Here is a 21474-nt window from a genome sequence, read left to right on the forward strand (position 1 = left end):
ACTGTTTTACCAAGGGATAAAACCATAGCATGACTTCTTTCCATTACTTCCTTGTGTCATATTATACTATAGATTTCATTTTCATTTTAGGAATTTTAAACTGCCAAACAACTGATGTACTTCATGACTGTAAATCTTGTGAACAGCTGTTGTCCTGCAGTTATGCCGTAGAACAATGATCAACATAAATAAAACATAATTACAAGAACAGTTTGTGCCAAGGAGAGCATTTACGATTTGAACATCCTTATCTTTACTACATTAATGTTGGGACCTCTTCTGATCCTTCAACTTTCAACAAATAATTTGTTTTGTATCATTCAATGAATTCACATTTTTACCTACAGAGCTTTCTCACTGAGTCTGCTCACATTTTGTATATGGATGCACCGAGACAAAAACGACGTTTACTATCAGTGTTTGAATAAGGGAGGCAGTCAGAGTTGAACAAGAGACCTCCTGACTTGCTGTCAAATGTTTGGCCCATGACTTATACCAGTGGATGTAATGAGGCTTAATGTTTTCCAAACACTCATTCCAATAGGCGCTTTCACACCGGAGTACTTTCCCAGGAATAGTTCAGATAGTTCCTGGGACATTGCGTTCACACCAAAAAGATCTGGAACTAGAACTTAGTTCTCTGGAACCTTTTCTCCCCTTTTCAGTCCCCGCTAGAGAGGTGGTACTTTCCTGGGGAGGAAAAGGTTCCAATTTCTGATTGGCTGGGCGAATTGCAAACCACGCCCCGTAAAACTCCGAAAAGTTTTGTGAAGCCGCCATTTTATTTGCTCTCATTAGCATTATTAGCATTAGCATTAGCCCAGCGCACCAACGGAGAGAGACTAACTTATGGCAACACAAAATAAAGTGTGGGAGCGGTGGAGTGATGAGGAGGTGTCGGCGCTTCTGGCAATTTACTGCCAGTAAACCCAAAGCAGAAGAAGAAGAAGTGACGTCAGCGGCTTCATTCGCGTAATCCTCCCTCAGGGACTTATTCTGGTGTGAACGCGATCTACTAGATAGTTCAGGAATTAAAGAGTTCCGGGAACTATTCCTGGGAAAAGTACTTGGTGTGAAAGCGCCTAATGGACGATGATCACCCAGCCCAAACACCAAGAAAGTCTCTTGCTTCCTGGTTGCTCTCTTAAAACAAGATATGTGTCTTTCTCTTGCTTGAGAAAAAACACAAATATAATATTGTGAAACAGTTCAAAGTGACTTATCCTGAATTGCCTCTGAGATCTAATCCACAGCTACAAAGTTGTAACAAAGAAAGGGAGGCCTCAACAAAATGTACCGTCTATGTTATTTTAAGTCCGTTGCCACTTTAGTATTTACACCCCACATATAGTTTACAGCAACTGCTACTCATGTGTGACTGTATGCGAAATATGCAGATAGTGTCAAGAGGTTCAGTTAATTTTTTAATAAACATAAGAACTAGGATAATACATGTATTAAAGTCAACGGTTTAGTTTTTTCAGTGTGGCTTACACTGTGTTTAAATCTTGAGAAAATAGAGATAACATTATTTTATTTCATCCAGTTAAGTTAAAAGATGTTATGTTTCTGATGAAGTTTGTTCTTTTGTTCCCCCCTGAGCTATATCCAATCACATTACCTTCAAATCCACTTAAGTAAGTGCATCACCGTTCACATGGCAACGCTCAGCATTGATTTTGACTGTCTTCAGTTTAGGCAAGGCAAGGCAAGGCAAGGCAAGGCAAGTTTATTTATATAGCACCTTTCAACACAAGGTAATTCAAAGTGCTTTACAAAAATGGAAGACATTTTAAAAATGGCATTTAAAATCAGTCATTAAAAAGGAAAGATAATAAAATAAACATTAAAAGAAAAAATACATGAATAAAAGTTAAAAGTTACAGTGCAGTTTAAGATGTGAATAGTTCAATTAAAAGCAGCGGCAAAAAGAAAAGTCTTCAGCCTGGATTTAAAACTAGTAAGAGTTGCAGCGGACCTGCAGGTTTCTGGGAGTTTGTTCCAGATATTCGGAGCATAATAACTGAATGCTGCTTTACCATGTTTAGTTGTGACTCTGGGGACAGAAAGCTGACCAGTCCCTGAAGACCTGAGGGTTCTGGATGGTTCATAATTTAGCAGTAGGTCAGACATGTATTTTGGGCCTAAACCATTCAAAGCTTTATAAACCAGCAACAATATTTTGAAATCTATTCTTTGACACACAGGAAGCCAGTGTAAAGACTTCAGAACAGGAGTGATGTGATCCACTTTCTTAGTGTTAGTGAGGACTCGAGCAGCGGCGTTCTGAATTAGCTGCAGCTTTCTAATAGATTTTTTAGTGAGGCCTGTAAAGACACCATTGCAGTAGTCGAGTCTACTGAAGATAAAAGCATGGACAAGTTTTTCCAAATCCTGCTGTGACATTAGTCCTTTAATCCTAGATATGTTCTTTAGGTGATAGTAGGCTGATTTAGTAACTGTTTTAATGTGACTGTTGAAACTCAGGTCAGAGTCCATGACTACACCTAGATTTCTGGCTTTATCTGTTGTTTTGAACATTGCAGACTGAAGCTCAGCGCTAACTTTTATACGTTCTGCCTTGGCTCCAAAAACCATTACCTCAGTTTTATCTTTGTTTAATTGGAGAAAGTTCGGACACATCCAGTCATTGATTTGTTCAATGCACTTACTCAGTGTTTGAATTGGAGCATAATCTCCTGGTGAAATTGTTACGTAAATTTGTGTGTCATCCGCATAGCTATGGTAACTTATTTTGTTGTTTTTCATTATCTGAGCCAGTGGTAGCATGTAGATGTTAAAGAGAAGAGGCCCCAAGATGGAGCCTTGAGGTACCCCACATGTCCCCCACAGTTTAGTAGTACCTTCACTTAGATGCTAGTTAAAATAAGCCAATAAAACTTTTTAGGTAAGTTTCCAGTGACAATGACAGCTGGACAACATTCTATATCTATCTATCTATAATAATCCTTTAAAATAAACTTCAACAAGCGCTCCAGTCCAAGTTGTGAATGTTTTGTCAATTTTCATCTTCTTCTAATATCCGTTAGAACAGCTAGCACCCAGAGGTGGGGACTCGAGTCACATGACTTGACTCGAGTCAGACTCGAGTCGCATATTTTTTGACTTGAGACTTGCTTGACTAACATTGATAAAAGACTTGACTTGACTTTGACTTGGTATTCATGACTTGAGACTTGACTTAAGCTTGAGACAGATGACTTGAAAGGACTTGACTGTTTAAAATTAAATATTTGCGTTTGTTTTTGTAGTGAGATATTACGTTTAGTTTTTTCGAAAAATGTGATTGGGTGATTATAGCGCCGTGCGCGCAAACCTGGCAACCCACTAGACGGCAGGAGTGTCAGTTAACATGGCAGCGGCTAGCGTTACTCCACAAATAGTCAAGTTTGGATTCAAGGATTATGTTGTCGATGACGCTAATAAGAAAAGAACAGCGGTATGCAGGGTCTGCAGCATAAAGATCAGTGACAGGACCACCACAACATCCAACTTCATTCGTCACTACAAAAAAACCCACAGAGAAAGGTGCGTGAATGTGTTGTGTTAGCTAGAAAGCTAACGTTAAATTTAAGCTACGTTAGACTTGGTTTCAAATCGATTAAGCATTGCAAAGAGAAGACAAAACGGTAAATGAACACTAGAACCGCCAAGGGATTCATTTATACTAACCCTGATACTGACGGGCTGTCAGGAGAGAGAGAGAGAGAGAGAGAGAGAGAGAGGAAAAGAGATGCCTCGTTTATTTCCCCTGTGTTATTATCAGAAGTTACTGTAAACTTTTGAATAATGTAGTTCATCTACTTTTAGTAGTTTGTTTAAATGTTTTAATTATGTTGTTTTTGTTTGTAGAAGTGCATCATTCCTTGATTTATTGTAAAATTAATCTGAACTTTTTGATCTGTTATGATGATAAACTGAAGCAATTTCAAAATGAACCCAATTAACTGAGTTTTAAATCCTAGCTATATTGTCTGCAGTTCTAGGGTTAATATGAATCTAATATGATTGTCATCGGTCTAAATTAGATTTCAAATGATTAACTGTGTATGTAATGAAGATCATAGTGTGGGTTGAATCCATTTTCATAACCACTGTCTTTTAACTGATTTAAATGCGGAAACTGGGCTTATTCATCAGAATTTCGTATGACTTGACTTGACTTGACTTGACCTGAGCAATGACTTGACTTGACTTGCTTGACTCTCACCACAGTGACTTGGGACTTGCTTGATACTTGTAGGTCAAGACTTGAGACTTGCTCATGACTTGCACATGTAGGACTTACTCCCACCTCTGCTAGCACCAGATGCTAATAACAACAGCGCCGGCACCGGTGCACCCTCTCTCTCTCCCTCGCTGACTCGCACTTTGGCTGTGAGCTGCGGGCCCCCACTTTCATCACTTACAGCGCCCATCGTACAGGGCAAATGAAACGTGTAACCGGGGTGAAAAGGGTGCTACATTTACTTAATTATGAATGTTGTTACATCTAGGCCGAAAATTAGGATGAGCACCAACGGTCAAAAATGTTTTTTTCCCTCCCAGAGCTACCAGCGCAGCTCCCCCCCAGATCTGGCGCCCCGCCTATGTCGCCTATGCCAAAAACAGGCTCTGTATACAAGCACAGTACATAAGGTTAAAAGCTCAACAGCCTATTATTAACAACAGACTCATGAGAATGTGGCTTTTGTGGTACTTTTAGTAGGGTTTTTAAAAGGAAGTAAAGCACCGTTTATCACCGCTGAGCTGACAACTGTGCTCTCAGTCGCCTCTAATAAGGAGCTCTACTGGTAAAAGCTACCAAAACAGTGACGTTGGGGATAAAGTAAGCCTCTAGTTGAAAAATGATGTTTGTGTTGGACACAACTCTAAGTGGGTTACATTTACTTCATAGCAGGGAAGTGTTTACAAATATCAGTAGTTTTATTTGTCAGAGTTTAGTCAGTCCTCGGAAGTTTTCACATCAGGAAGTCTGTTAATCAGATTAAACTCTGGACTGGAGGTCAGTTTTCCTGACTTCAAATGTAGATGAGTACTGTTTTGTCATCTTTAAGATGTTTCCCAGGAAGTCACAATGGCACTGCTCTATCAGGCTTACAGTGCTGCACATTAACCTCTTAAGCCCTGAGCCTGTTTTTCAGGTCTCAGGCTCGAAAATGACATTCCCAGAACAAATGACCATATCTTCCCTTCTAAAAGGGTTAAATTAATAATCTTTTTTCTCAAAGTAATGATAAACCTGTGAGTTGGATGTAGAAAAGTCAGAATCAATATAGATGTTTTTTATTTTAAAGAAAATTCAGATTTTACATAGTAAAAATCTGTAAATTATAGTGTCCGTCCAAATATTATTTTGTACTTATAGTGAAAACTACCCTTGGATGATGGTAAGGTAGACTAAAAGCTTTAGGAATCCAAAGTACAACATATAATAAGTACCCTGTATCAAGATTGATGCAAAACAAGTGACATGTGACCTTTTTAGAGAGATTTAGCAAAAAGAAACCACTTCTGGGGTCATTTGGGTGGATTTTCCATATCTCTGGCCCCTCTTGCTCGATTTTGATGGTTGACACCTCTTTCTGACCGTTAGAGCCAATAGAATCGAAGGGGGAGTCCCCCACACACACTCATTGTGAAGAGAAAAGGTGGGGGCTTCGCGCATGTAATTTTCCATCAGAGTGAACCTATCTCTAGCTTTGACATCTGGAAACGGAAAAGCAGTTTTAATGCTTATGGATTATCAGAAATCATTTCAAAGGGACACAGACACATTGGATTAACCTATGGATTAACTTCAGCAGCGTTTTTATCGTTTTAATGCCATTGAAGACCACTTTGGAGAGACTACAGAGCCAAGGTAAAAATGTTAGCATTGTTAGCTACCTAGCGTCACCTGTTTTGATGTCCGTTTTTGCTTATAACGTCGCCATTTCGTATAATTCAGTGATAATGTGGGTGTCCAACGATTCTGTGTCACCTCACGATGTGAAACGATGTCATGGATGTAGAGAAGAGATAAATAATAAGGTTTTGTGAGTGATTTTCGGTGCAGTAAGGTGTTAGCATTTTTCGCTCGTTGCTAATTCAGAGGCTCAGTGTTAGCATTGTGGGTTTTATTTTGAAAAAAAAAAAAAAGATCAGTTAGATGAGTTTCTTCCCGTTACATGGATATAAAACATTCATAGTTTATTAAATGAACATGCCCTCAGACACTGTTTCCTGCAAGATGTTGCGGCAGTGCCCCGGTACCGGGGTCTCTCGGGCTTAACAGGTTAAAAACTACCAATCAGTCTCCCACTCTGAAATGGAGACATTTTTCAAAATGGCCGACTTCCTGGGGGGCGGGGCTAATGGAAGGCAATTTGAAATATGTGCAATCATAATAGCAATGTGTATACAGCGTTTCGTGAATATCGGAAATACTATATGCGAGTAGTTTGGAGTAATTTGCGACATGTAAATCGTCATAAATTGTGTATTCGCTGTTAGCTTACGACCTCCACGATTGAGCTGGCAACTATTTTCTTCGCAATTTAGCATCACATTGGATATGAGCTGAACTTGTCCTGGATTGGAATTTTTTCGATCATTTCCCTAGGAGGAGTTCGCAAAAATGTGCTTAAAATGCATGAAAAACGCACATTCAATATGGCCAACTTCCTGGTGGGCGCGGCTAATAAAAGCTAATTTGAAATGTGTCCGCAATCATAATAGCAATGTGTATACTGCGTTTCGTGAATATCGGAAAAACTGTATGCGAGTAGTTTGGAGTAATTTGTGACATGTAAATCGTCAAAAATGGTACATTCTCCGTTAGCTTACGAGCTAACGTACATTGTTCAAAATTGCCAACTTTCTGGGGGGCGGGGCTAATGGAAGCCAATTAGAAATATGTCCACAATTCCATGAGGAATGTCTTTACCAAGATTCGTGAAGTTCGGAGAAACTATATGTGACTACCACACAATAGGGGGCGCTACTGAGCTGTTTTAACAAAAAATTATGATTTTTGGGACACACGACACACGAGCCCACGACTTTTTCGAAAAATGATTTTGTCCATCCGTTCTTGAGTTATAAATTAGTGGTGTTTTTGGCGCCCCCTATAGTCCAAAATGAAAATGCTTTGGTGTGCCTATTCACCAAAATCTGTGATATTTTGATACATTGTTGATGAGTTATGAGCATTTCTTTCTAAGCCCCGCCTTTTTGCAAATACCTTTTGATTAATGGCAGCCATATTTATCGACTGAACATGCTCATTTCCTAGGGTAATGTGTGTGACGCTCACAGATGCTGTATACTAAGTTTGGTGTCGAAAAACAAAAAATTGAAATGTAAGTGAATATGTCACTGTTTTGAACATTATGCTAATTCAAAACAAATAAAAGTAGGCGGAGCTTAGATGTTCAAGAAGATAATTTGTAGAGCCGGTCGAGACGGATAAGTGTGCAAAATCTCAGGTCATTCTGACTTACGGTGCGACTCCGAAATGGGATTTTCATAGGTGGCGCTAGCGAGCAGGTTGGACAATTTTAACCCATTGACTCCAGAATGTCACATTTTTCACCGGTCCTGGCGTCTGTGCAAAATTATACAACTTTTGAAGCGTCCTAAGGCCCTCAAAAATGGGTTCTAAGAACGGGAAGAATAGTGAAGAATAATTCCTACAATAACAATAGGTTCCTCGCACTTCGTGCTAGGACACCGTTGGGTCCTAGCACTCTCGTGCTCGGGCCCTAATTAGCTTGGTTTATGCCGACAGTTTGAAGGATTATGGGACTAAAGAAACCCCAATCTCCTTATTCCATCTAAGAGCAGTCTGTTTAATGACATACTGATGTTTGCATATTTTTTTAAGGCTGCTTATATGGCAGGAGATTGAGTGTTGATAAGATGGTTCAAATGTTAAGAAGTGAAGATCCTGCTTTTGTGCCGAGCAGTAGGAGAAAATAAAAAAATGTTCTGCTTAATAATCTGACATGATCCTCATGTTTTTAAACTACATGTATAATGTATGCATTGATATCCTGTGAGTAATCAAATGACACGCGCCTCTATGCATTCTCAATTATTTTGTATATGTATACATCATACAGCATGGATGGGACCCACTGAAGGTGTTTTATATTCCCACAAAGAATAAAATACCACAGTTAGCTCTGAAATATATATTATCACCTGTTGACATTTGAAAGACGATGATTGTATATTGCGCTCCACTTTACCCAAATAATAATAATTTTAAAATGTTCTTTTATTTAATGTATTTATTCATATAGGGAGGCGTGTGGCGCAGTGGATAGAGCCTTGGTGTTGGGATCAGGGGGTCAGGGGGTTCAAACCCCACTGCAGTCAGCATGTCGTTGTGTCCCTGGGCAAGACACTTCACCCCAAATTGCTCCTGTCGGGATTGTCCACAGTATTGAGTATGTAAGTCGCTTTGGATAAAAGCGTCTAACAAGTGACATGTAATGTAATGTAATATAATATACAGTAGCAATCTTTTAAATAATTGTACAAAGTGCAAACCATCAATGGTAAAAACAATAGAGAACATTTTTTAAGTTATACAACATTAAAGGTGGGGTAGGTAAGTTTGAGAAACCGGCTCGAGATACACTTTTTGTTATATTCCATGGAATGCTCTTAACATCCCGATAGCAATGAATATCTTAAGTGCTTTGACAAAAAATCCATACAAATATTTCATCTGTAAAAAGCACGACCAATCATTTTAGCCGGCCCGGCTAAAATAACTGGATGGCCTACCTGCCTGTCAGCCTTCCATCTGTGCACAAACTTATCTCGTGCCCTCATTGGTCATGTGCGCGTTTGTGTGTGTTGGAGGAGGGGCTCTGTAAGGAAGTGGCAGATTTTTTCCAGCTGTGTATTTTCAAATTCTAGCACACTCAAGCTGGTTTCTCCAAAATTACCTACCCCACCATTAATTGACTAAAATACAACAATATAATATCTTTAAAATCATCAATAAAATAAAAAAGAAGGTAAAGGCCACAAACCCAATGAAAGCACAAAAAGTACAGATATGATTTTCAAAAGGATACGGATAAGGAGTTGCCAGTCTGATCTCCGCAGGCAGGTTTTCTCATGTTTATACCTGTAAAGTGAATAACTTTCAGTGGCCACCAGGCTACACAAAGTAATCTCTACATCTTATCATAGCTCCGAAGGATAAAGAGTGTATGTTACAGCGCCAGTAAAGAGTCCAGCGATTTGCACCGCGTCATTAACTAGGTTCTCTGTCAAATACATTGTTGTGAGGAAGTCAGCATTTTGTCGTTAATAGAGACTGCTATGGCAACAGAAGAAACTACAGCATTATTGGTTATGAAGAGTTGTCTTAAGAGCTGATCATAACTTTTAGGATTCAAACTATTAGCAATAATCCTCGGATTTGCCATATTATATTAACGCTGGTGCAGTTGTGTCCCAAATCCATACTAATTATTACATAAAGTATGTATACCTGTCATAGTAGGCCAATACTGATTTACTGTAGCATACAAGAGAGTACACAACAACCTAAACTGTTTTATATTTACAGTAAGTCACACAATATGTGGGATATCAAATGCCCATCGAACTGGGATTTGGACAATTTTATGTCAAAAACACAAAAATGATTTGGAGAGGATAGTATTTATCAACAGCTCAATCAAAATCCCACCTTATTAAGTTTCAATGTTTATTTTATCAGCTCACAATGTGAACTATACTGTAAACGGTCTTTTTTATTGTCGAAACACTCATAGCCACAAAGGAAAGGCCTTAATTCTGATTGACAACAAAATCATTATCAGATTTATCACCCTTTTTTATAAAAATCCTCATGACTGAAGAAAGTGCTCAATAAAATATTAACATCAAAGGGGTGTCACATTATTCAAGGTTATTACCAATATTACCCATTTATCAACTTCACATTGATCAAAACAAAATGTGATAGCCGTACATTAAAGCAAAATGTATTAAACAGAAGCCGTGGACTTTGATAGACGTGATATGAATTTAAAGAGGATTTATTCCCTCCGATTTCTCAGCACATGATCTGTGAAATGTGGTGATAGCATTGGTCCGCTTAGAGGAGAGGGATAAGGAAAGAGGCTGAGATAGCGTGCAGAACTAATTTGAGCATCCACTGCTGGTGAGTGGATTATCAAACGAACAACTTTTATTGTTCACAGCGTTACATGATTAAAACTCAATGAAAGGGCATTAGAGAGGAGGCAGAGTGATGGAGAGCTGAGGGCATGCTGAGGCTGAACATGATGGTTAGGATTATGACCGAGGGCTATATATCTGCAGGCAGAAACTGCAGTATGTCTGGTTTACATCAAACATTTAGAAGATCTAGGGTCAAAGGATTATTTATTAGGATGAATCCCAACTTTTATCTCAAAGACTTAAAAATGTCCTCTATGACTTTCAGTGTGAACTAGTGTTGTTAGTTTATTTTAAACTCACTGGCCTTCTTTTAGAACCCCAAATCCTCCTGGCATTGATAACATGCAGCATGTTGGGCATCAATTATTTGTTTTGCTTTGACACGTTGGACTTGGTATAAAACTAATGGCCGTTGTTCTGAATAGTTCTGTGCATTTTGACCAACTGATGCTGGATTTTTGAGGTCAAAATAGAAAATGTAGTTTTTTAAATTGCAATTTCTTGTTAATTATTATCCAACATGTATCCATTCAAATATACCTGCATATCTAAGTTAATTTGCCTCTCTAAAGCCTGAAAGCCAGACCAAAGGTCTCACAACGTCAATTAGTTAGTGTTACCCTTAAAACCACATACTTCCTCTTCCAGTGTATCACTGTCATTCAGTCAGAACCTCCCTCCACCCTTCAAAGGGGGTATTAAAACCCCACCACCCACACACTCCCACCCCCAACCATGACCCAGTTTGTAAGGGGATGAGGGGGTAAGTGAGGACCATTTTGAGTACCAGGGGGAGAGAGGCAAGATGCTCTGCCTCCCTCATCCCTCTCTCTTTCAGGAAGAGCTCACACTTGGTTAAGCACACACACTGAGGTTCTTCATGAGAGAACAAGTCTGCAGAGCTGTGTGTTTTGTTTAGAGTTTTTGCTGTCTCGATGTTGTTGTTGATTCAAAGTCAGGGCTGTTTTTAAAGCATGCTAAGTGAGAAGAAAGGGAAAGAGATGTCGGGCTTCAGGTTTAGAGACAAAGGACCAAGTACCTGGTATCTGGGAAAGAAGGAGTAGAGTAAGTATGCTGCTTTATAATTTTACTGCTTATTTGTTTTCTGCGTGTGATTGTTTTTTGTTGTATTTAAACTCTTGAAAGTGGTTTTAAGTGAAGACAAACTCAAATAGAAAGGGAGCCAGGCTTCTTGAGAAAGGGATAAGTATAGACAAGGTCTGGCCACAGTGCTTTATCCACAGTGCTTTATCCACAGTGCTTTATCTCCCTAAACGTTTTGTAATCTTTTCTGGAACTAAACATCACTACAAAGGCAATTTACATGTTTTCCGCATGAAGCTAAATAAAAAGCACAGATGCACACAGCGACGCTGCTCCTGCCTCAGAGATTCATCCTGTAACTTATGGAACCAGTTTACCTTTGTCTTTCTCCCCTTCGGACAACGTTAATGAGGGAATTATTTTGTTTCCCTGGAATACTGAGAGATTAATGCTCGTTCTGAACCTTCTGAATCCTGCAAAAATGAGGATGAAGAGTGTTCATCCATTTCAGCAAAGACTTCCTCCTCTCAAGATCTTCTCACAGGCCGAGGTTCCGTGACTACAATGCTCAGGTTTCTGTTTCTATACCTCTCACCAGTGAGGTTTTCTGATTTGAATTCCTTTATGTCTTCCGCTACTCGTTTTATGAGCCAGAGGCCCACATTTGGGTGTGCTGTCTACTAGGACTTTTGGAATTTCTAATTTATTTATATGTCATGCATTGATCATTCTGCAAGTAAGTTTCATGTCTGTGTTTGTGTGTTTGTATTAATTTGTTGGTTTTGTACGGTGTCTCTTGTCATCATAACGGCCACAATTTAACCCAGAATTGGCATTCAAGGGTGTTATCATGGACAGATGTGTGGCCAGCGACTGCATGAGCAGATTAGTCTGATACGTGCGGTGTGTGCAGGACAAGGTGGAGGCTGTGAGGGGCATCAGGGAAACCGGAGCATGCCGCTGGCAGAACAGAGGAAGAGGGCACTGTGGTAATGACCCTCAAATGATGACAGTCAGAGGAACATCAGCCCTAACAGAACACGCTCAGAGGTCCCAGTTCGTTCTCTCTTAGCTCTTTTATGTTTTTGTTGAATTTTTGTTCAGGGGAAGCGTTTGTGTTTGTGACTGGCTCTAATGTGAAATACTAGAATGAATGAGATGTTCTTATAGACACTTAAATCATCCACATCCAGATCTTCATTCTGCTGGATCTGCTCTAAGATCTTTTTCACAATCATTTTTATAACATTGAAAGAGGTCTATTTGATGATTAGCATAAAGGTGAAATAGAAAATGTTAACACCAAGCCTATACTGACAAACATATTCTGCAAAATGGCAAAAAGTTAATAATTGCTGTGAGCTGATCGATGGATAATGGCTGCCACATCAGTACGGACGTTTATCTTATCTATTGCTTGAGATGAACAGATAACCAGAAACAAAATAATATGAATAAGATAACTATCTATTCACACCACAAAATAATATAAAATGATATACAATAATATTTTAGGCAGTTTTAAACGATTCCTTTGTACATAACTGTATGTATGTGATTCACTTGATTAAAGTTCATCCAGAGGAAAATAAATCTAATGCCATTACAAACACTCATTAAAGCTTCTTTACTGTGCGGTCGTTATCTCCAGGGCCTGTGTGTGTGTGTGGTGTGTGGTGTGTGTGTGTGTGTGTGTTGTGTGTGTGTGTGTGTGTGTGTGTGTGTGTGTGTGTGTGTGTGTGTGTGTGTGTGTGTGTGTGTGTGTGGTGTGTGTGTGTGTGTGTGTGTGTGTGTGTGTGTGTGTGTGTGTGTGTGTGTGTGTGTGTGTGTGTGTGTGTGTGTGTGTGTGTGTGTGTGTGTGTGTGTGTGTGTGTGTGTGTGTGTGTGTGTGTGTGTGTGTGTGTGTGTGTGTGTGTGTGTGTGTGTGTGTGTGTGTGTGTGTGTGTTTCTCTGTGTGTCAAAGCCAAGAAGTAATATGTACACAAACAATGTAGAGGCGGAGAAGCGGAGAGAGGAAAGGATACAGACAGAAATTGTTCAAGTCTAATTTTATCAAGATTCAAATTTCACCATGATCAAAAATGCATTTTATTAACAGTTCAACACTCTGCAAATATTTTTCGTGACATCCAACATCTGCATATTCTTTGCCTTCTCTCGCAAAGATCATCATGATCTCCATTCATCTTTTGCATTGCAAATTTGGATATTTGCCCTGTTGCATGTGTTAATTGTATAGTTAAAATGACTACTGAAAAATGTTTACAAATACTGTGCTAGTCCGCCAAAACAATGGAAAGATATATACCCTTTTAAAAATATGAAAGAATTGTTTTAATATTATTAATTAAAAAAAAATATATATTATTATTAAAACAATGTTTTGGCCACTGGCCTTTTTAACACAGAGACTCTTAGCACAGACAACCTGCATTACCATGCAAAGTGAACCTTTACATGAGTACGTCCTAGTCGAAACATTAATGAAACATGTAACATTCAACTATTTCACAAAGGAAATGTCAAAATGTTGCTTTCAAAAGACCATATTACTACTTATACTTATAATGTTTTATGATACAAATTTGAAGCATGTTAATGCACCAATTGCTTCTAAAGATTGGTATTTGATCAGGTTAAAGGACAGTTATTGTTGCAGGATCGTGATATACAGACACCATGAATTGGCAGACCTGTCCTGTACCTTCACCTCTTACTGCTCAGGACTCCCCTTGATGATGTGTGTTCAGTAACAGAAAGTCTTCCCGTTGAACAGTTAAGAACCCCATTCACCTGCAGTTGTCCCCCGCAGAGGTTGCTGTTTGTTCCATGGTTGGCTCATTCTACTGGTGTCCCTCCCTCCCTCCCTCCCGACCCTGGGCGCTCCAGCTGGAGTGCTGTGGCCTCTTTATGAGTCAGTAATGTGGAAGAGAAGCACCTCAGTTAGTCCCAGTATTCTTTTGTTTATTTGCGTACATGGACATTGTGTCTCTACTCCACATTATTTTTGACCGTGTGTGTGTGTGTGTGTGTGTGTGTGTGTGTGTGTGTGTGTGTGTGTGTGTGTGTGTGTGTGTGTGTGTGTGTGTGTGTGTGTGTGTGTGTGTGTGTGTGTGTGTGTGTGTGTGTGTGTGTGTGTGTGTGTGTGTGTGTGTGTGTGTGTGTGTGTGTGTGTGTCAGCTTGTCTGTCTGGATGTGAGTCTTTTTGGATCCCGAGGGATGAAATCGCATGACTGGGGGAATCCCTCCAGTGACGCTAACCGTATTTGTAACTGTCTGATTGAATAGGTGCATGAGATCTTGATGTAGAGAGTCCACCCCTTAGGAAGTGAACTTGTTGACCTTTAACCTAGTACTGTTCTGGAAGGGCTATGAGCTATATCATGTGCTCAGATGTATTTGAGAGACTGATAGTTCAATGACCCATTATTACACATTCATGACCTTTGTTGAGTTTTCCTTGTTTTCTATTCTGACTTTGGAATTTACATCTGATGTGCTTTAGATGTTTTCACGTTTGGCATGATTTCCACCACTTTGATGCAAATTGTTTATATCAGAGTAACAGACAGAAAGCCTGCTTGCTGTGTTTTTGGGGGGTATTCGGGAGACTTACTCACACAAGTAACTTAATGCACAAAGTGAGTTTCTTACCCCTAACTGGCCCAATAGCTCCCGCAGACATTAATTGGATGAGAAAGCAAAATGGCAGGTTATATGAGGCACAGGTAGCAGAAGTACTAAGCCGAGGCACACGACAGGCTGGACTGGAGTGCCTCTTCTGGTTAGGAGGGAGTACCACAGTTCCTGGTGCACAAAATCACTGAGAACACTACAAAGAAAAAATAAAGCTTTATCAAAGGACTCTTTTGGATGTGCATGGATTGTTTTTAGCTGGGTCTCAAAATAAAGAATTGCATTAAATAAAGTCCCTGTTACATCACACCCAAGAATTACATTTTGGAAAACTATTGGGAAAGTTTTTCTCAATCATGAAGATCCCAAATCAGACTAAATTCTCCCCCGGTGTAAACTAAAGAGCTAAATAAAGAGCTGGAACATATAACTGGCACGGCAAATGAGAGAGCATGCACTTGCAAAACTACTCAGCCTGAAGGCACAATCAGAAAAATAGATAAGTAGTAAGTAAGTAAGTAAGTCATAACTAACTCGCAAAAGTCCAATAAAATTAATAATAACAGAAATGACAGCCATGATATATAGGAAAAACAAACAGAGATGCACTCAAAATTAAGCAATTTCCCTCAAACATTGAACAGCACAATAACTTTGATTATATTAAACCAAAGGAGTTTAACGTTTTGCAGTGTAATGTATTTCTGCGACCGAATCTGGTTATTATTATTGGAAGAACAACTGTGCTGCACAGTAGAGGTATGTCAAAAAAATGAAACGATGTAATACTCGAAAAGTCAGACAGAGCTCGACCATGGAAGGACTCTGTTATGACTCTGTGTCCTTGTGAATGCCTCACGCACCATTCCGGGCATTTGTTGCTTACTCATACATGTCGGGCACAGACGCTAACAGATGCTCACAGTGAGCTCGTTCATAAGGACTCCAGCGTGAAGCGTGATTTTTGGCCTCTTACTGTATGTGGGTAATATGCAGGATAGGAATTCCTGATATTTTCCTTCTGTGTCCTAGTCATATCCTTATATGGTCACAGCGATCAAAATGACACATGTTTCATCGCAAGCCTTTTCAAAACATTCCCACCCTCTCTGCTCCTATTGTAGAGACAAAGCAGAGGTCTGGGAGCCCATGGTCGTCTCTGCAAGCTATATTTTCCATCCTGCTGCAACTGCAGCTCACTCCGGCTAAGCTCTCCAACTGATTGGTAAGGATATCGTCCCTGGAAACCCTTTAGACCCCAAACTAAGCTAGTGTTCATGCTGCGATTTTCCTCTCAGTCTAGCTGACAATAAGCCATGCGCTATTGTGGGTTCATAACAGGGAAAGTACTGTGGAGGTGTCATATTCATACCCAAAAGCCGCCCCAAAGGGACAGCAGTGTTTGGGTTCAGCCTCACTGCCTCAGCTAATGTGGGTCTGCTGTCTGTCTCCCCGCTCCAACAGTTTGTGCCTGGCCACCTGCTGATTCTGCTGGTTTGGATGGACTGCCTGGAGCCTAGACATAACCTACATAGGCAACATGTCCCTCTCTTCCTAAACTGTGCTCAAGCTCACACACACACACACACACACACACACACACACACACACACACACACACACACACACACACACACACACACACACACACACACACAAGCACAACAAGCACAACACAATGCTATTTAGTTCCCAACCAGAACACACCAGTCAAGTTAATACAATCCTGAAAACTGCACCTCACACAGAAGAAGGCTCACTAAGAGGATTTATTCTTCAAAAAGAGATAGGCTGTTAAATAAAGTGTGTGTGTATTTTACGATAGCAAATTCCCTATTTGGATTATTTCGCCTTCTACGGATATCCTCCTTCCACCCTGCTTCGTCTTCTAGTTCCCCATACATTCCCAAACTTCACAGCAACCTCATTGTGGCACTGAGCTCGAACTTCCTTGTGTGTATACCATGTGCAAAATAAAACGGATCAAATTACGGATTTATGAATTGCCTGAGCTAGAGAAGAACACTGATTTTAAGCAATTATTCAATCGTCCCTATCCCCACCTTGCTTATTTATTTTTTGCTTGCTTTAATAAAATGTTTTGGACATTTGCATTTATTGACTGTTAACTCATAATGTCTTCCTTTTTCTCCCTCTTGTTCCCCCCTTCCTCCTCCTTTACTTTCTTCAGAGTCTGTGAACAGGTGAGAGAGGGACACTGTCTGCCCCACTGTCCAGCGACACCATGAGCTGGAGCTTCCTCACGCGGCTGCTGGAGGAGATCCACAACCACTCCACCTTCGTGGGGAAGCTGTGGCTCACCGTGCTCATCGTCTTCCGCATTGTCCTCACTGCCGTTGGGGGAGAGTCCATCTACTATGACGAACAGAGCAAATTTGTCTGCAACTCTGGCCAGCCGGGCTGCGAGAATGTCTGTTACGACGCCTTTGCCCCTCTATCTCATGTTCGCTTTTGGGTCTTCCAGATTATATTGGTTGCTATGCCTTCTCTCATGTACATGGGCTATGCTGTCAACAAAATTGCACGATTGGATGAGGCCAAAGGAGGAAGTGGCTCTGCTGCAGTTAGAACAGGAGGAGGGGGATACACGCACAGGAAGCCCAGGAAAATCTTCTTTGGAGCACAGCAGCACCGGGGCATCGAGGAGGCGGAGGATGACCAAGAGGACGATCCCATGATTTATGAGGTGCCAGAGATCGAGCCGCCAAAAAGGCTGCGGGATCCATTGCAGCCAACACCCAGACCCAAAATTCGCCATGATGGGCGGAAACGTATAAGAGATGAAGGGCTGATGAGGGTTTACGTTTTGCAACTGGTGATTCGTACACTGCTAGAAGCAGGCTTCCTTGCAGGGCAGTATTTGCTGTATGGGTTCCGTGTGAAGCCTGTATTTGTGTGCTCGGGGAAACCTTGTCCCCACAGCGTTGACTGCTTTGTCTCGCGGCCTACAGAGAAGACCATCTTTCTGCGCATTATGTATGGTGTCACTGTTCTTTGTCTCACGCTCAATATCTGGGAGATGCTGCATTTGGGGATTGGTACCATCTGTGATATTCTCCGCCGTCGGCGCTGCCCACCTCAGGAGGATGAGTACCAGTTGGGATTGCTGGGCACCAATGGAGGTGTGGAGGGTCCAGTAGGGGGGACAGGGCCTGAGGCAGGCTCTGAGGGAGGGTTGGGTGGAGATGGGCCTGCAGATTATGTTGGTTACCCCTTTTCTTGGAATACCCCATCAGCTCCACCTGGCTACAACATTGTGGTAAAACCAGAACAGATGCCATACACAGACCTTAGCAACGCTAAAATGGCATGCAAGCAAAACCGGGCAAACATTGCCCAGGAAGAGCAGCAGCAATTTGGTAGCAATGAGGATAACTTTCCTACTGGAGGGGAGGCCCGCGTTGCGTTGAACAAAGACATGATCCAGCAAGCTCATGAGCAACTGGAGGCGGCTATCCAGGCATACAGTCAGCAGCACCGGGCAGAGGAGCAGCTTGGGGACAACCAGGATGACAAGCCCCAAAGTAATATCATACAGGCACAGCCTCAGCCACAGCCACATAAAGAGAGAAAGCATAGATTCAAGCATGGGAAAGGAGGCAGCAGTGGAGGATGCAGTAGCAGCAACAGCAGCAGCAGCAAATCGGGAGAGGGCAAGCCCTCTGTATGGATTTAATCCCTGAAACATGACATGTATGGAGATCCTGCATATTTAAATTACTGGATTACAGGTTGTTGACATTTGTTTGGGATAATTAAACACCACAGTGCCTTTAAGAATCCTGCAAGCTGGAGAAGAAGTGTGTTTGTGTACTAAGGTGCGTGGAAGAAGATGTGATTTTTGCAGCTGACAATTTGATTTGTCTGGGCTATCACTGTTTAACTTGAAACATCACACCAACACAAACTATATACACAATGTGTCGTTAACATGTTTTATTCTCGTCAAGACCTGAAGCATCTTATTGTCCGTTGTCTTCCCGTTCATCCTTTCTTAGGGATTTGAAATTACTGAATGATAACGAGTTTTCTTTAAAATCAGATTGATCCCAAATTTGGCTGAGCACCATTCCTTGCCACTCCTCTGCAAAGACAGTCTCAATATTTACATTGGCATCCTTATTCTTCTGGAAATCGAAATAAATTATCATAATAATACGATGCAATGTCATCACTACATTCTGGCAAGTTTTAGCAAAGACTAGGTACTGTTTAACAAGAACAACAACGTAAACGCAATCAAATGATGTTCAGTAACAGCGCCTAAGGCAGTGACTTTATAATGCAGTGAGAAATTCACCTTCCTGAAGGTGTCATATGTGTCTGATGTGTTTGTATGATGTACCCTGTTATTTGTTTGTTCATTTGAAAACTGCTACACAAGCTGCTGCTTTTAAACCAATGAGTACAGCAGGTTTTTCATGCAGTCTACATCTGAAACGTCCTGTGGTTTCTTTTAGAAGGCTCATAATCAATCCCTTTTCCATACCTTACTTTTCAACTCCTCAGTTTCTCTCTAAGGCTCTTCATGGCTATTGAACAAGGCTGCTCAGCACTCCACTGCTGTCTCATCTGCCTTGTAGTTGTGTGCCCCCTGGTGGTATCTTCTTCTGGCAACCTTTTGTGGGGAGTAGATACTAGATGCCATTGTTACCTGCATCCAGCAACATCTTAACCAGCTGTAGTGTTCCTTTTCTATTCACAAGCATTGTGTCTGATAAGTGTTCTCAGCGCTACAGTGTTCGATACATAAGGCTGCAATATCACAATGTTGAAATGGAAAAGGTTTAAAGCCATTACTATGATATAGTGAGACCAAACACTGTTAGTGTGATGCAAGTGTCAGTGCCAAGATATTATGCTATGCTGCCAAGAGCATGGATATTTGTAGCTTTGGAATACGGTGGCCAACAGTTTTGTAAACGTCACTTGTTTTTTGTATAAGTATGTTTATTCATTTTCCGGAATGGGATTTAAAACGAAAAAACAAACCCCAAAATAGGATTTGATTTTTATGCTTGATCAAGTGTTTGTTTATGAAAACACTCTTTTTTTCAATAATTTTTGTAAAATAAAGAAAAAGGTAAGCCAGTTCTTTTACCAAGTTGTATAGATATTTATGGGTATGTGTATTAAATTGCCTTCAAATTGTAAAAAAAATTGAAATATGACATAGTATATTTTTATAATATGTCGGATACAGTGACTTATTATCGTAAAGAAAAAAAGCCAGACTTTTCCCTGTATGTTACAGTATCAGTATTTAATGTATTTTAATAAACAGTGTTACTCTTTTTCCAATGTTGTTCTGAAATCTGCTCCACAGCTGTTTGTGGAGACAAACTGGCTGATGTCGCCAGTTGGGAAGAAGACATGAAGTGCCAAATTATTCAAACCATTCCAAGATGCGGCTGCATATGAACAAGCCACAGTTCATTTGATGAAGAAATTGGGAAGGGGATGAATCTGAAAATCTAGCACATTATGATCTTTATTTAATAAATCTTATGTGAAGGATCTGAGACTTTCCCAGCAACTATTAACTAGTAACTAACTGAACAAACCATCGACATGCAAAGTTGTGAGGACAGACATGTGACGTGGCTTCCTTTAGATAAATACAAAGCACAATACAACAGGATGCTCAAGTAGAATGAGTGTTTCTGATTGGTTGGTTTTCCTATTGGCGCCACGTATCTGTTCAACAAAATGGCACAGACAAGATTCTTGACTAAACTTTTTACCCTGTTTTGTTGAAGAGAAAAAACTCAACATGGATAACAGGTAGCTGGTGAGGCTTTGCAGTTGGAGCCAGTAGGATCCCCTGCCTTCCTTTCAAAGAAGGGAGCCCTTTGGAAAGTTTAGGAAGGGCATTTTAAGGGAGGTGCCTTGAACTTACCTAAAGCCCCATCTGCTCAGAGTCTGCATTTTTGGCAGCTTTTTAAGGTTATTTGGTTAGGACTTGCCTGTTTTTAAGTGAAAAGAATGGAATTCAAGCAGCCATCTTGGTCAAATGGATTACCCTGTGCTAGAGTTAAGTGTGTAATAGTGTTGTCCTGTTGTCTTTGTGCATTGAGTGACTGAGACAGAAAGTGAATAAGATACAAAGTAAAAAGTTTGCTCGCTGGACAGAAATGGCTTTTCATTTATTTGTATAACGGTTTTTAATCTCCTTTGAATATTGTCACTGTCCTGTGAAAACCAGGTGTCTTCGAAATGTCACTTCGGTTTATTTAAAAAATCCGTTCAAGCAAACACATCAAACCAAGGATAAAGGTGCTCTTTTTAATTTGGTGCTGATAGTCTATCATAAGTGTCTCTTCTGTGTTTTGTGCATTTGCGAGATAGTATTATAAGAGTGTGGGCCTATTAGGAAGGATTTTTTTTCTCAACCCATAATGAGCATCTAATTTAAATTTTAGCAGTCCAACATGCCCATGTTGGTTTATTTCAGGACATTTTCATTCTTGATTCTTCAAGGATTTTCAGCTAAAATGTAAAAAAAGTACTGAAAGTGTGCCGGAATTTAACTTTTTATTTGACATGTTAACAAGATAA

At 40.4% G+C, this 21474-nt stretch overlaps 1 protein-coding gene across 1 annotated transcript in view; it reads left to right on the forward strand.

The window, feature by feature from the left end:
- The window catches only part of LOC117493109 (gap junction gamma-1 protein), a 39002-nt gene extending 20410 nt beyond the window's left edge, over positions 1-18592 (forward strand). Inside the window, exon 2 of the mRNA XM_034143528.1 lies at positions 17087-18592. Coding sequence (XP_033999419.1) covers positions 17141-18592 — 1452 coding nt within the window. The 5' untranslated portion in view covers positions 17087-17140. The remainder of the gene's footprint in view (positions 1-17086) is intronic.
- Positions 18593-21474: the final 2882 nt, after the last annotated feature.

This window comes from Trematomus bernacchii, unplaced genomic scaffold (genome assembly GCF_902827165.1).
Source record: "Trematomus bernacchii unplaced genomic scaffold, fTreBer1.1, whole genome shotgun sequence".
Taxonomy (NCBI): Eukaryota; Metazoa; Chordata; class Actinopteri; order Perciformes; family Nototheniidae; genus Trematomus; species Trematomus bernacchii.